The following is a 15,721-nucleotide window of genomic DNA, read 5'->3' as shown; positions in this document are numbered from 1 at the left end:
CTGCAACTGGACCACGGTCTCCAAAAACTGGATAAGGATTTTATTGATAATTGAATTACATTTCTCTTTTATACATATTTCATAAATGATACAGGATTTTACATTTTCTTTTTTTGCCAACATTACAGCATCATATGTCAACAGAAAAAGAAAAAAAAAGATGTGGAAAACAAAATAAAATAAGAGGTCAGGATGAGTACAAGATCATTTCAATCCGATATTCTGCTTCACTCTTTAGGCATTTTAAACATGTCTTATTGTAAGTGCACACAAACAAAGATATTCGAAACAGAACACACGTTCAAAACAGAATAACAATGTGATTTTGGAGAAACATAAGGTGAGGGTGAATGAAAGTGACAGGAGGAACAAGAACGGGTGGTGTTCCCCGATAAACTAAGAGTGCACCTGACACTTTTGCTTTGGACTCAGATCCAGGACAATAGTAACGGAGGTCAAGGGGTCATGAAGCGTTCACCCTCCATCCCTTGTGGAGGATGTTATTCCATTTACTGGGGAGTTTGTAATGCACGCAGAGGACAGGTTTAGGAGATTAAATAAGGTGAAGATGGGACTGGGCTTGGATGAGGTTTGAGCAGTTGGTTGGCTGGGATTAATTCAGATTTGGCAGGGCAGGTTCTAAAGACGCAGCCCTGTCCACTGCCCTTTATAACTAGGAGTCTCTACAAACAACGTTCTTAAATTATCTTTGCAGGTTGCTTTTTTTTTTGTTTTCGATAAATCATCTTTTTTTATTTTTCACATAATTTCCCTTGTAAACATACATTCATGCAACACCCTCTTTATAATAAAGTTTTCCCTATATTTGATATACTTTGTTTTTAAAAAATAAAAGTGAGAGAAAAACGAAGGCAATAAACGGTGGATGGCATGATGAAAAAAAAAGGAGGTGGTGATGATGGAGAGAAGTGTTGTGTAGAAACAGCAGAGGGGAGGATTGGACTGCAGAGAGAGGCCTCAACTCTCTCACCTCGCACAGCACGTCTCCAAGGAAACACTGTCACCACTTTGTGTGTATGTGTGTGCAAGTCACTGTGTGTGTGTGTGTGTGTGGGGGGGGGGGGGGGGGGGGGGGGGGGGGGGGGGGGGGGGGGGGAGTTTAAAGCTAATGACAGCTATGAAGTGGGATGAAGGCGGAATTGATTTCTTTACCACCATTGACAGGCAGGGATCAGGGGCAAAGAATTCATTAATATGCTGATCTGAACTTTGCCCCTAACCATTTGTCAACAGGCGGATTCAATAGGCGCACACTCACGCACACACAGCTACTGTAGTGAATTCCAGTTCAAATTCAACCCTCCTTTATATGAAGGTGTCTTTCCAAATAAGAGATTAACTTTGTCAGTGCTGCTCAGCCAACGGCACCATTTTCCCTCTGGCGATAAAGCACGCACGCACACACACAGCAACAGATCAGACCAAACCCTGCTTTGAGATCGACATGGCTAACTTCTGATTTGACCCCCGAAATCATGCATTTTGTTCATAAAATAAATCTACGGCTAAACACAAGGATCTCATCTGCAGGGTTCAGGCAACTGTTCACACACGAGAGGAGACGATCTCGAACTCGAGTCGGTGTGCAGGGACGTCGCGTCATTGTGCAGAGGGGATCTACGGCAGGTGAGAGTGAAAATAACTGGATAACTTTTTCTTTTTTTATGGAGACATAAATGGGACCAGAGAGAGAGCCATGGATGATCACCCTTAATAGAAAAACCAAGTGAAGCCAACAAAGGTTTATTCAGTGACCAACGACCCCCCCCTCAAAAGGATGGACAACACAAATATATGTTTTCTATAAGCTTTGATATGAACCGATCGGGGGGGTGAGACTTCAGCTAGATGTGGCAAAGAAAAGTGTCCAATTAAGTACAAAATTGCAATAATGCTCCTACACATTCACATATTTCTACTGAGGGCATACCACAGCATGCAGTCTACCCTGCCTTGCCATCAAGGGAGCAGGGGGGCATTACAGCAACAGTGGGAGGAGAAAGCTCTGGCTTTATTTTTAAGATGGAAAAGAAAATCCTCTATAAATCAACGCCATGATGATTTCCTCTTTTAGGTGTAGCCTTTATCTTTTTGTCTGTTAGCTTTAAATACAAGGAAAGGGAGATGTTGAACTGCTCCTCCTGTAAACTGCATATTTTCTTTTTTTTCTTCTTTTTCTTAAGCCATTCAGTTCCTCAAATATATTAAACAATGACGTGCCCGTAGGTTTCTCTGAGGCAGTGGTCTCAACATTTCAACCTTTTCATTATGTGGAGCATTAGGCAGCTATACAGACTGGTGACAAAATAAAGGAAACACCTGAAAAATGAGTGGAGAAACAGGACAAGAACGCCCCCATCCATCTGGCATGAGGGGTCATTGAATGGATTTAGGAGTAAGAAAATAACATGAGACTCATTATGCTGTGGCCTTCTCAGTCAGATCTCAGCCCAACTGGACAACTATCGGCCAAACGAGGGAACGACTTTTGGATTAATGGTGTTTGTCCCTCCATTAGAGCTCAGAGACTTGTAAAATCAATGCCAAGGTGCAACGAAGCTGTTCTGCCAATGCAATTGAATCCAGTTTCACCCTGATTTGGCTTCAATATTGTTCGCCCCCTGTGGCGGCCATGCAAAGGAGCCTTACGTCCAACCTGGACGTAGTTATTGTGAAACAAACTGTGAGTAGTCATAAAAAGATATGAAATAGCACACAGCATAATGCTCTTTTTAATTTATGTGGTAGCGAGGGTCATTCATGACAGGAGATGTTCAGAGGATTTAAATGAGTTTTCTCGCAACGAATGACGTTTGTAAGAGAGCTCCTCCCCCCACTTGAAATAAACTAGCCTCTGGTCATCTGTTTATTTGATTGTATACATATATATATTTATATTCTTTCATAACAAATATACTATGGCTTTCAAAATAAAAAGTGCCAAAATATTTTTTTTGGAATAAAAGAACACACAGTGATGTTGTTGTCGGTAGTACTCTCATACTTGCGCAAACGGGCCGCTACAGGACATCAACAGGAAGAGGAAACAAGGCGTCGTCATGCCTACATCCTGCGAGTCGAGACAAGCTCCTGACAAAGTTCACACGTGGAAGGACAGTTGTCCGTCACCTGTAGGCGGCATGGCCCAGGGAGGGAGAGGCAGCAGAGTTCCGCTCCAGGAAGATGAAGGTCTCCCTGATGGTGCAACTGCAGTAAGGACTTTCTTGTAAACTTTAACATGTGGGATAGAGAGTCTCCCTGGAGCCTGCCCCGACCAAGAGTAAGTGTGTGTGCTGAAAGTTTGACTGCTCAAGGAAGCAGGACTATACTGCTATGTCAATCCGCAGCTTGGGCAGGGTCGGTGTCCCAGTGTACCCTGAGAGTCCCCCACGCACACACACATACAAACACTCAACAATGCCCCTCTGTATGTCCTCTGTCCTGGAGCGTCTAAGAGGTGTGATGATTCCCGATTTTCCCCCTGGAGTTCCTTACAGGCTGTCCTTCTGAAGACGAAGAATATCCATAGTGCCCAGTTTTATTCCATTATCATCATCATCATCATCATCATCATCATCATCATCATCATCATCGTCCTTTTCATCATCCTCACCAACCTTCCCCTGTACAAGACTTCAGTTCCTGGTATTCTCATCATCCTTCTTTGTCATTTAGCGTTTTTTTTATTTTATTTTTTTACTTGCGATTCCAACTGGAGTTTTCAGTCAGGAAAGTAAAAAGAAAAACAAAAAAAAGAAACCAAAAAAAAAAGGAAAGAGAAAAAACTATCTCCCACAGTCGAGAAAGGGATGGGATTATTGGGTGTGGGAGGGATGGGGAGAGGGGGGGGAGTCTGAGAAATAGTTGGGGGTGAAAGAGGAGGGAGAAGGGTGTTGGACGGAAGTAGGGAAGAGAGAAGGGCTTGCAGGAGCTGAGAAAGGAGGGATTCACTCTTTCTATCAATTTTTACTGGTGGTGAGCTGCTGAACCGGGAGCTGGAGCTGGAGCGGGTCCCGAAGACGCTTCAGATCCAACTCCACCTGGAAAGGGTGGACAGGGAGAGAGGGGGAGGGTGAAAAAAACCTATGAGATGAAAGTGTGTGTGTGAGTGTGTGTAATGACATAAAAGTAGGTCTATACACAGCCATTACAAATCAAAGTGCTGTGCTGTAAAATATGTGAATCCAAAACATCCAGCTTTTAACCGAGCGACTGTACCTCGGCAACATCATCCTTCAGCTTGTTGTACTTCTCAATGTCGAAGCGTGTCCTCTTCACCCCCTTGTGGAAGAACAGCAGATACTGTCTGTCTCTAGCATCGGGGTAAATATACTCCTGCAGATTATAGAGAGACATAGATGGAGCACTTTGTAAGAGGAAGTTCATCAGATAGCCTCGGTTCTTGGGCCAAATCACACCGGTGACATACAGTATCAAACGTCAAAGGGTTATTTATAAATGTTGAATTCAATTTTCGTAAGGGCAAGAGAGTCACCAGATCAGCCACAACTGCTTCTTTCTCTGGTTGCTAAAAGAGTTTCTGAATAATTGTGCCCGCATGATCAATGATGTCACATTATTTGGCATCAAATACACAACCAGTTTGCTCACTAGCAACAAGGTTATTAATTAGATTGATCTGATGATAACATTCACAATTACTTAAAAGCACGTCAGAATTCCCCAGAGTCCAAGGTGATGTTGTCAAATCGTTTACTTTGACAGCTGAAAACCCAAACACATAATGCATGTTACTGTTAGCAAAGAATGTTTGGCCTTTTTCCTCGACGTTAATGATTAATAATTTATAAAGATTGTTGTTTTCTAAGAATGGTGTTATGCAACTATCATCATTTCAGCTGAACCACACCTGCACGTGCAGTATGCGTGATAGGAATGTGTTTCGTTGTGTCCTACCTGGCGTGTAAGCACAAAGTAGGCGTACATGGCCATGGCCGTGCCATAAGTGATGAAGTAGGTGACGGGTTCCATAATATCCCAGGAGTACTCCCACCAGGTGAGCCGGGCCAGGATGCCAAACTGGGTGGCCATGTACGCCATGCCTCCCCACAGCACCCAGGTGGTGCGCCGCTCTGCCTTCTTACTCAGCTCCACCTTCATCTACACAGAAGTCAATAAGAAGACGGACCAAACGAAAGAACAAAAGAAACACATTTTTACTGAGACTCTAGAGAGGAATAATGGCGATTACCTTACTTTTTATTTTTAAATAAAACCCACTGCAGCTGTTGAACCCTTGATTCCAGATAAGGACTTCGTTATAATGAGAATAACTGTTGTGTAGTGATCACAAATTGATTATGTCATTACAGGGATGGCAAATTCATTGTTTTGCCAATTTCAATAGCCCCTTAACTACCTCCCCAAACTCAACTGGCCAGGCTATCTGTAAGCAGAAAGGCCCCGTGGCTAAATAGAAACAATGCCTGATATCTTAAGCTAATGATATAATAAAATAATAATTTGCAGATAAGAGGATTGTAAACAGGCCTTCAACATTCAAAGCAACTACTCATTGAAAAGTATCCAGGAGCATGCAAATTATTTTATTGACACTTATTCATCTTTTATTGACCTTTTTGGCTAGGTAAGTAGTTATTTTGTATAAGCAACAAAAAAACACATCACTATTGTCAGTGGTCAGACCTTCTCTAGCGGACGGAGTTCAGAGTTGAGGTCCTCCAGTCGTCCAATCAGCTCACGCTCTTTGCTAAGTTGGTGCTCCTCGATGCGCAGGGTGGTGTAGAGCTGCTGCACCAGAAACTTGACATCATTCAGCCTCTCCGCCTCCTCGTGGGGCAGCAGCTCTGAAGCACAAATGCAAAAAAAAAATATATATATACAGGCTTTACTTTAATCCATTTGTTAAAGATAAAACAACTTAATCCTCTCATCGGTGGAGCCCCCAACTGTGAGTGTACAGCACAGGTCACCAGCGCTACTGCAACGGTCCTCACCTCTCCTTGGTGGCCGCACGAGGTGTGTGGTGTCGTTAATGACGAGTTTGAAATCATCCAGCAGCAGGATGTCTATACCCGTGGAGGAGGCCACCCTTGCTCCATCTGGACGGGGGGGGGACAGAAGGGAAGTGAGTCAGTAAGAGAGATGGAGCACTGATGGGCATCCACTTATTCAAACACCCTTCACCTCTCTCGATAATGAGGCTCAGTGCTGTCTGATTATTGTGAGAAATCAAAGCAAATGCACTTACACACCAAGAGTAAGATTTCAAGTACCAGTTGTTCCTGAATAATGAGCCCTCGGAGCAGAGTGATGGCCGAGAAATCATTTCATGGTGCATGCATTGGTATTAAAATTCTGGAAAAAACCCTCTGCTGCAGGAGCAACCTAATAGCCTCGAAATATAAAAACACTTGAAAGCATGTAAGGCCATGTATATGTATAACCTGCTGGGGTAAATGAATATAGTGTGTGTGGGAGAGTGCTTGTTCTTATGCGTGTGTGTCCGTGTGTGTGTGTGTGTGTGTGTGCATACCTATGGAGTAGATGGCTACCCGGTCGATGCCTCTGTCCTCTGCCTGGAGTTGTTGCAGGAAAACTCCCACACAGTCACTGAGAGGCTTGAGGGTGAACTGGCAGCGCTCTCGTCTGGAAGGCAAACTGACTGAGATCACCGGCAGCCCGTTCTGATACACCACCGTCACCTCTGTCAAAGGGGTCGCAGGCAGGAAAACAGGAGTCAAACCAATGTCACGAGAGCAAAAAAAAAAAAATTCAAATGACACCCTGAGGTCTCAACTGACCCGTGGAAATGTGTTTTCAGGAACCCTGCTCCCTCCCACTTACGTGAATGAGCATTTAATAAGAATGAACAGGCAGCAGGTTATTGTTTGTTTTGCTCAATCCTATTTTGTCTTGGCTTCGTCTTCTGGATTATTAGCTTTTGGATATATGCAGGATCATGAATGACAGGGAATATCAGCTGTTTGGAACATCAATGTGTCAAACCGAACATCTGCAATAGTGTCACCAGACCCAACACTGTCCACAAAAATGATCCAAAAGATTTTAGGTTCCACTTTTATATGCCGCTTATTCCTTGTGTGGGTGAGGGAACTGCAGTCAATCCCAGTTGACATTGGGCGAGAGGCGGGGAACACCCTGAACTGGTCACATGCATTACGTTGGACTGTGGGAGGGAGTCGGTGTACCCGCAGAAAATCCACACAGGAAGGACATACAAACAGAATGGCTTCGGCCCCCCTGCTAACCACTGCACCACCACCAATTTTCGTGCTAAACTCCAGAAACGTATTCAAGCCTTATTTGTGAATCCCGATGTGGTGCAGCTCCAAACAGCTGCTGACTGCTGTTTTGACAAAATAAGCCCTTGTGGGACTGTCGGACGCTGGGAATCAATACAGCCTATTGTTGCTAACCTTCTCTTCAAAGAGCAGGTACTTAGATACGCTGATGCTAACTATTGATATTTCAATAAGGCAAAAAAACAGAAAAAACACTAAATAATACTTGTGTGCTGGGTCTTGCAGACAAAAAGACCTTGAGCTACTCATCACGATCCATTCATTGCGTGAAAGGTTTTCGTGAGGAATCGGCGGAGGCCAAACCGAAAACATTCCCAACAAGTTTCAAGCTCATGGTGATTTGGAGCTTTCGTTTGTACGTTTTTAGCACTACCATAAGGATTGTCTTTATTGTACCAAACAGCTGAGCCTCTGTTTTGCTCAGGGACACAGTCACGTTTTTTCCTCACAAACTAACAATGATCTGTACCCCAGCTCTACAGGTCTGTTACCAAACAGGTTCTAACGATCCGCCGCAGCTTACACGGTTATCATGCTGAGTGGCCCCTGATGGCGGGGCCATGCATCAACGCAGTGGGCCGAGTGCCCACAGAGAAGGGAGTTCCAAGCTGCCTTGTTGCACCAACCACCTCTCCCTCCTGCTCAGGACCACTGCAGTGAATCAGCAGATCTCAGCTTGGGCTCGCACCAAGAAGTCATGGATCATCATTGTGGCACAGGCAGCACAAGCCACGCTTGGTTTCAGGAGAGTTCGAAGACAAAGAGGTGCAGACATTTCATTTCGCACAGACCTCTTCATTCATTCATTACAGTGACAATTTCAAACATTGCCCCAAGTGTCTGTGCCGTTCTCCTCCTGCACCTGCTCCCTTTGTCCTCCTTTGTACGGGGAACGGCTGGCACGGTGCGAAAGGTGTGAAAATCCCGAGCCTATCTCTGCTCCAATGCTACCGCTATTAAAGCTCCCTTTAAGAATCGAATCAGATTGTTCTGCGATGCGGCTGCCTCCTCCTTTCAATCCCCCCCCCCCACATTTCTCTTCCTCTAGCCATTCACGCTTCCCATGTCTCCTGCCTCTCACACAGACGAGCAGATGCTGCGCCGACACAGATCTCATATTAATGACTACTGGCTGTTCACTCCAAAAGAGCCTCTTCTGTCTGATCAATGCAATATTCCTTTGAGGTGCAAAACTAATTTTTCTTGGATGGGGACAGGGACTGGATTTGGGGTTTTGAAAAGGGAAACCCTCCTGTGGTCAGAAAGTATGAAGATATACTGTGAAGACTTACCTTCTGGAGCAGCGGAAGAACACAACAGTCTCTGGCCATGCCATGAGGGGCCGCCCCTCCAAACCTGCAGACAGGAAGAGAAGCCCGGTTATTCCACTTGTGCACAGCACCCTCTTATCTAACAGCTCTTTCGTGTCAGCCAGTGTGTGACACAGCAACATGACACCACCCGTATCTATGGCATTTTTTTTTGTTGAGAGGCTGACTAATTTACATGTAACAAAATGGCTTACTCGTTCCAGTTTCTAGAAATGTTCGCATATGCAGAGTGGACCCAGGCCCAAGAAGCGCAGATGAACAGATTCGACTGCAACTTCACAGTCATGGAAATATTCTGCGATTAGCTGATGCAGAAAGATCTAATATCCCATCTACATTCACCAGCATCCAAGAACAGACACCACAGCTGGAGACACAGAAAGAAGGCAGCCAAACGCAGCTGGAATAACAACAGTGTTTCGCTGTTTTCAGCAAAGTAGAAGTAGAAGTGTTCATGCACACGTTTCGAATTGCAGAGCTCGTCGTGTTTTCCGGTGATGCCGTGATCGAGCCTTTTAAGGCAGGAGACAGGCCGTCACATCTCCTCACACTTGCGCAGAGTGAGCGGGGGTGAGGATGAGACATCGGAAATCAAGCAAGAGAAAGTGCCAGGGGGACAAGAGCACAACTTTGTGGATTTAAGTTTTAGTTGTGCGCACATGCACAAACAAAATATGTCTCTGCTACACCACTACAAAAAAGAAAATATAGCTCTGTTCCTCTGCAGACTGGTCTACACTATTTAATAAGTAGGGCCTGGAGCCATGCGACACTGTAGTATTGTGACAGAGAAGTATATGAACTGGGTATGCAGACACAGAACGTTAAAGGCTCCGTCTCTGAAGGACTGGATTGGACTGCTCTCACTCTCGACAGACCTCACTGCATCCAGCACTCAGCCTGTGATGTAATATTAGATTTACAACATGCACACACGCCCTGACCCTGACCGAGCAGGAACACAACAGCAGAGATTCATAGCTCTCACGGCTTCACTTTTATGACGCACTGACATGGACTAAAAAGATAGAAGGTGTGTATGTGTGTGTGTGTATATGCTATTGCTGTCATTGCAACGGAGGCTTTTTCAATCTATATCACTGAGCTAAGCACAAACACTGTGGATACCCATCTATCAGTCGCAGCATTCATATGACGGACGGTCAGCAATGTATTGTGTCATTACTCAGGAGGAAGGATATCCTGGTTAAGTTCCAGTGTTCAGAATACACAAATTCTTTCCACTGCATGACTCATGAGATGGCCGGGAGACACACATTAAGACTGAGGGAGTACAGTGGCTTATGTTTCACAGTTCAGGACACGATTTCTCCACTATGCACTGAACTTTTTTGGTTTGTTTTAGCTTACATGGGCGATGTTTGTAACAGACTGAGTGTACAAATTTCAAATTTAAAGATTTTTTACTCAGAAGATTTTTTTTCCAGATTTGTGGTGAACTGAAAGCGGGATGATTAACTGCCATAGTTACTGTATACACCGTTAAAACATGGCACTGGGAAATAAATAATAAAAAACATATTTTTGTTGGAGGACAGTGGGACTCTCTCATATCATAGCATCGACCTGACAAACTCTGCTGCCAATCAACTGCTGCTCTGATGTAGTGTCCCGGCTGTCAATCAGGGTATGGGGCTGTCAATCAAATCTCCACAGTTGTCAAAATTTTCAGTCAGACCAGTCAGTGGAAGAGATAAATGTTTAGATAAAATATAGGGTGTGAACGTGTACCTGCAACATCAGGACTGTAAAAGTCGATGACCGATTGTTTTAGTAAATCTATTGTGTATGAGTGGGGGGTGCGTGCGTGTGTGTGCGTGTGTGCGTGCGTGTGTGTCCTAAATGAGAATGCTAATTACCGACCCGTGGTACCAAGACGAGTCGAAACAGTGATTAGGCTGCTGATCAGATGACATGCTGAGAGATGCGTTTTGGCTGGGCTGGAATAACTGCACAGTCTGCAGAGAGCGCTCCAACAAAGCTTGGCTCATTCATTAACTTCAGCTGCCTGAAGCCAGGAGGAAAGATTTCATCGAGTTGCGCACAACGTCACTGGCACCAGCCTTCACACCCAGACAAGGGGCACCATTACAAACATATGCAAATACAGCCCTTGAGTGTGTGTGTGTGTGTGTGTGTGTGTGTACATCCATCAGTGGAGTGACATGTACATGTGAATGCACCTCTGTGCGTTTGCAGGTGGCGGGTCTGTATGTGTGTGTGTGTGTGTGTGTGTGTGTGTGTGTGTGTGAGTCCACCCGTCTGTTCACCAGCCTGTTTGTCAGCGGTGGTTGCAGAGCGACTGGGTGAACACCCCTCTTCCTCCCTTCCTCCCTTCCTCCCTCGGCACACAGCCACTGAAACGCTGCCTGAAATATTTAACAGCGAAGCAGCAGTCAATAGCACAGCAACCTTGGAATCAATGTCACACGGCTAAGAGAGGGAGAAAAAGAAAGAAAGGGGGCATTGAGGATGGCTGGGTAGATGGACAGATGAGCGGGAGGAGAGAAAGAGGTGTGCAGCGACGGAGGAGGAGGGAAGAACGTGAGGATAAATGGAGGAGCAGCAGGGGAGCGATAGAGATAAATGAAGGCTGGAGTAAAAGGGTGTGAGTCACGAGTGCGCTTGTGTTTTTTAACCATGTGCTGCATATACTGTACCCTGCAGCAGACAATCCCTCCCCACTGAAACGTGACTATAGTGTGTGTGCGCGTGAGAGAGGGGGGGGGCGAAGGCAGGGAGAGAGAAGGAAGATGAAAAGAGAGAGCTATGAGTATGAGGGGAAAGCAAGGGGAGGGAGGAATGGAGCAGTAGACTTGCTGGGATTGAGGGGGGGGGGGGGGGACTGCTGATCACTGCAGTAAAGGAATCCCTGGTCTAGAAAGGGGGGTTGCCCCTCAACTTCCCCCCTCCCCTCCCTCCTCTGTCTTACTCCGAATGAATCCTGATGTGCTGGTTTTGATCTCGTCACAATTCTCATCTGCACTGCGCTTTAACTTCCACTGCATCCCATCCTACATCATGTGTGCATGTGTGCATATTCCTCTAATAAAAAAAAAAGAAAAAAAGAAAAAAAGAAAAAAAGAAAGAAACATGCCGCCGTTTAAAATCTCATTTTCAGCGTAGTAAATGCACTGCAAGCAGAGACCAAGTACATTATGTGGGGAATATTGTGAGATGAAAATAAATTGGATACACAAGAGAAAATATAAGACTTATTAGTGGCATCTCTTCCCTGCTCATACATAATAAAGCTGGAACACAATAGGAGGGATGAACGCCATTCTTCTTCACACAGATATTCCCTCATTTGGGGTTTTGATGGTGGTGGAGAGCACTGTCTAACACGCCAAATGTCCCACGGCTGTTCAATTAGGTTGAGATCTGGTGAAGATTCACATCACACTCGTGCCCTACGGACGGGGGCACTGTCATCATGTTTCGCCTTTCATTTTTCAGGTTTTCCCTTTCATCTGTCACCCGCCTGTGTATTGATCTGCAGTAACTATAAATCATCCCTATACATAAAGACTGCAACAATCTCACACAGACGCCCCAGTTTTGAGGAAAAGGGAAAAAGCAAAAAAAAACAACCTTACATTCGTTCAGTAGAGCCAGGGGAGGGAATCGGCACACAACCTTTGAAAGTGAAACTGCTACACCTATGTCTACTATCAATACATAATATCTTTTATGTAAGGTAAGATAATTGTCTCACTATGAAATTTGTTGTGTAACAGCAGCAGAGGGGATAGTAAAAATAGAAAAATGAATAAACATGTAATATAAACACAGAAATTTGAAATAATACAAGGTTAAGTGAATATATACGGTGAAACAGGATCGCACATAAGACATTGAAATTGCGTCGACAGAGAACGGGTTTTGCAACTGTTTCATATTTGTGGTGTTGAATTTTCGCATCATGATGACATTCTTGTCCTCATTTAAGTCCAGATTGTGTGTGTACTGTATGCAAGATTTAAGAGCCTCCTCCAGCACAGTCACATTAACTGAAAGCGGATCTGCTTTGATGCCAGTGTTGCTCAGCCAATGAAAAATTGAATAAGAAGAACCCATTACATTTTGGAGCGGATTCGGATTAACGGGCCAGTTTTTAACATGCCGTCTTTACATCGTTTTCGAAAATTTTTGAAAACGTTTGTATATCTGATGTGGGACCTGATCTCAACACACTGTGATAAGGGTTAGGCCATTCTCTCTTCTAGTGATCGAAAAATCAAAATGGCCCATGAAATAAGAAATAGAATTCCAATATTTTTCCTATTTTTCATGATTCATTCCAGGTTAATATTTAATTTTTCTCAGACAACAACATAAAATTGTGGTGGTAGTTTTGTTCATCACGTGATGCAGTCAAATTACTAGCACTGACACAGGGTAACGTGACCACATCATGACATGGGTTGTAAGTTTGAACAAGGATAGTCAAAAGCATCTGGAATAACTTCCACATTCGAAAAAGCTGACTGCCAGATATGTAAAAGGAAACAAATCTACAATGAGTTTGGAAAGCCCTATCTGCTCACTACTAGTTGTTACGCACTCTCACTGCAATATGTAATGTTCAGCGCACGGGCACACAAGTGGAAGCAATGGGTGACATAATTGAAATAATTCCCATTTCATGATGCCCTTCTCGGGAAGTGGAACCCTCTGTCTTTAATTTATACAATGACCACATCCATCTCTGTGGTAATGTGTTGTCCTGGGTCGTACGGTCATTTGTGAAATCATTCAAGGATACATAGGCTCCCAAACACATACACCAAGAGTGTATACTATACACCCAATTCTAGGCATGACTGCACACAGGCAGCTTAATTATCTTTTAATATTATGCCTACTTATCAGACATGCTTGACATCTCTTTTTTTTCTTCTTTTACTGGCAGAAGTCATAAAGTGTGGACTGATTTAGAATTGAAGGGTCTGAGGTCAATTCCCCAGTGGCTCAGTCGTAAGAGAGAGAGGCTGGTCGAGGAGCAGTTGGGTGCTCCATCATGCTACCATGACGGACAAAGCTGGGACAGGGGGGGTCAAGGTGGGGTCAGCGGGAGGTCACTGTGTGTAGAACGATTGAATTAATATGAAGTCAGTGTAAAGGACAGGACAGTGAAAGCATCCCGCCTTCGACCGAGCTTAAAAACCTGATGGCTGGAGGGAAACGTTTTCGAGACCATAACATCTTGCCACTACCAAAACCAATGATCTGCCTGCTCCTAAGGAACGCCGATGCGCTGGTGTTAAAACTGACAGTGCATTATATAACGCGGCCAATCAGAACAATGTTTACAGTAAATCACCAACAACTGGCTGTGACATCCTGCTGACTACACTCCGAAGACCAATTCCATGTGGATTGTCAGAGTCGGTGATTGAGGTTTATGAGCTATTAAATTGGAAATGCACTGCGTCGACCATCTCTTCAGCTGCTGGAGGGAATATGTGTGGATGACTCTCATTCATTAACCCAGCGAAATGTCTAAGCTTTTTTTGTATCCGTGTGTTTTATGAGCATATTAAGAGCCTGCTCCCTGTGGGAGTTGAAAAACTCCTTGCTCTACATGTACTCTAGTGATTAGCGGTATTTTCTTATTTTCATTGAGAAATAATAAAATTTCAATATAGGAAAGTACAATTTATTCAGATTGTATTGTTTACTTTAGACATAAGCATATATTCTACAGCTTTACAGACTACTGGAGGAAATTGACATTCCCTTAAATTTCCATTTGGATCGCCGTCTTGATAACTGAACACTGATTTGACGAACCGGACAAATGTGAAACTTGAAAGATTATATTTCATAACCAGTTCAATTTAACTGAAAATGTTTTCTTGTTTGTGTGAATAATTCATCATTCTGTCTGACTATACTATTTCTACATTACCTCAGGTATCATGTTGTGTTACGTTCTGTAAAAATAAAAGGTTTCATTTATCAGACAACATATGTCAGCCAATAGATATCAACCCACTGGTACATCAGTCGAGCTCTATTTTTGCATGTAAAATGCCATGAAGTTCAATCATCAATTTCCCAGAGGAAAAAACAAACAAACCAGCAAATTCTTAGACTTGTCACGTTGAAATCAGTTAATGGTTGGGCTTCTTTTCTTGATACCTAGATATTCATTGATTATGAAATAGTTGATTGATTTTCCTTCAACCGGCAAAGCGATTCATGGACTAAATGTGATCTCTTCCTGAATTCCCTCACGCTGAAAGGGAGAGCGCACTAAACAGGACAAATACGTGCTGGCTCTCAGCTGGTATGTAAAGGGCGTATTGCGTCGGTGTGGTAGAGCTGATGTGTCCAGTTTTACATCTCACTGTGCTTCACGTCGCCTCTTCTCTCTCTCTCTGCTCCAGGGCGAGGTCCTGTCCTCTCAGCCTCTTGCAGCCCACACGTCCCCATTGTGGGGGGACCAAGTTGAATAGCACAGCAGCAACCGTTCGGAGGCACTCACAATCCCTTGCACACACACACACGCGCACGCACACACACACACACACACACACACACACACACACAACCCGCATAAATACAGACAAAAGCACATATTCACCTAGATAAGGTGGGCACTCAGCAATAGCTATAGAAGAAAGTGGATTTAAGTACAGTGTGACTGTAATCACTCTGTCATTCCGTCTGCCTCGGCGCAGACAAGCTTATGTAACAAAAGAGAAAATGCTGCCATTTCTCTCGGGTGTGTTCCTTGCCTGGTAAAAGCCATTAAAAGATATGAAATCTGCAGCCACATTCTTCAACGCCACAGTATTAAGCAATCTCTGCTCACACACTGAGGGGGAAGCCGTGACAAAGCACAGTGCGCCCCACGAAAGCCCAAGCCAATCTGATCTCTCCACTGCAATGCAGAGTTGATAGTGAAAAAAACCTTCCCCTGATTAGGCAATTTCAAACATCAAACCCCCACACCAGTACATATACATTATTCCAGCTTAATCTCTCATTCCATTTCAATGAATTGCCTTTCAGACTATGGTCGTGCTTTGA

General features: G+C 44.1%; 1 protein-coding gene across 2 annotated transcripts in view; it reads right to left on the bottom strand.

Annotated features, from left to right (window-relative positions):
* Positions 1 to 19: 19 nt before the first annotated feature.
* Positions 20 to 15,721, bottom strand: part of mcu (mitochondrial calcium uniporter) — a 50,459-nt gene continuing 34,757 nt past the window's right edge. For both annotated transcript variants that reach the window (XM_035605264.2, XM_035605263.2), the window contains exons 3-9: positions 8,621 to 8,684; positions 6,539 to 6,709; positions 6,000 to 6,104; positions 5,689 to 5,849; positions 4,939 to 5,142; positions 4,240 to 4,356; positions 20 to 4,061 (exon numbers count right to left, since the gene is read on the bottom strand). In XM_035605264.2, the coding sequence (XP_035461157.1) occupies positions 3,981 to 4,061; positions 4,240 to 4,356; positions 4,939 to 5,142; positions 5,689 to 5,849; positions 6,000 to 6,104; positions 6,539 to 6,709; positions 8,621 to 8,684 (903 nt within the window). In that variant the 3' untranslated portion in view covers positions 20 to 3,980. The remainder of the gene's footprint in view (positions 4,062 to 4,239; positions 4,357 to 4,938; positions 5,143 to 5,688; positions 5,850 to 5,999; positions 6,105 to 6,538; positions 6,710 to 8,620; positions 8,685 to 15,721) is intronic.

Source organism: Scophthalmus maximus, chromosome 10, assembly GCF_022379125.1.
Source record: "Scophthalmus maximus strain ysfricsl-2021 chromosome 10, ASM2237912v1, whole genome shotgun sequence".
Taxonomy (NCBI): domain Eukaryota; kingdom Metazoa; phylum Chordata; class Actinopteri; order Pleuronectiformes; family Scophthalmidae; genus Scophthalmus; species Scophthalmus maximus.
The sequence above is the reverse complement of the archived record's forward strand: the minus strand, read 5'-3'. Positions and strand labels throughout refer to the sequence as shown.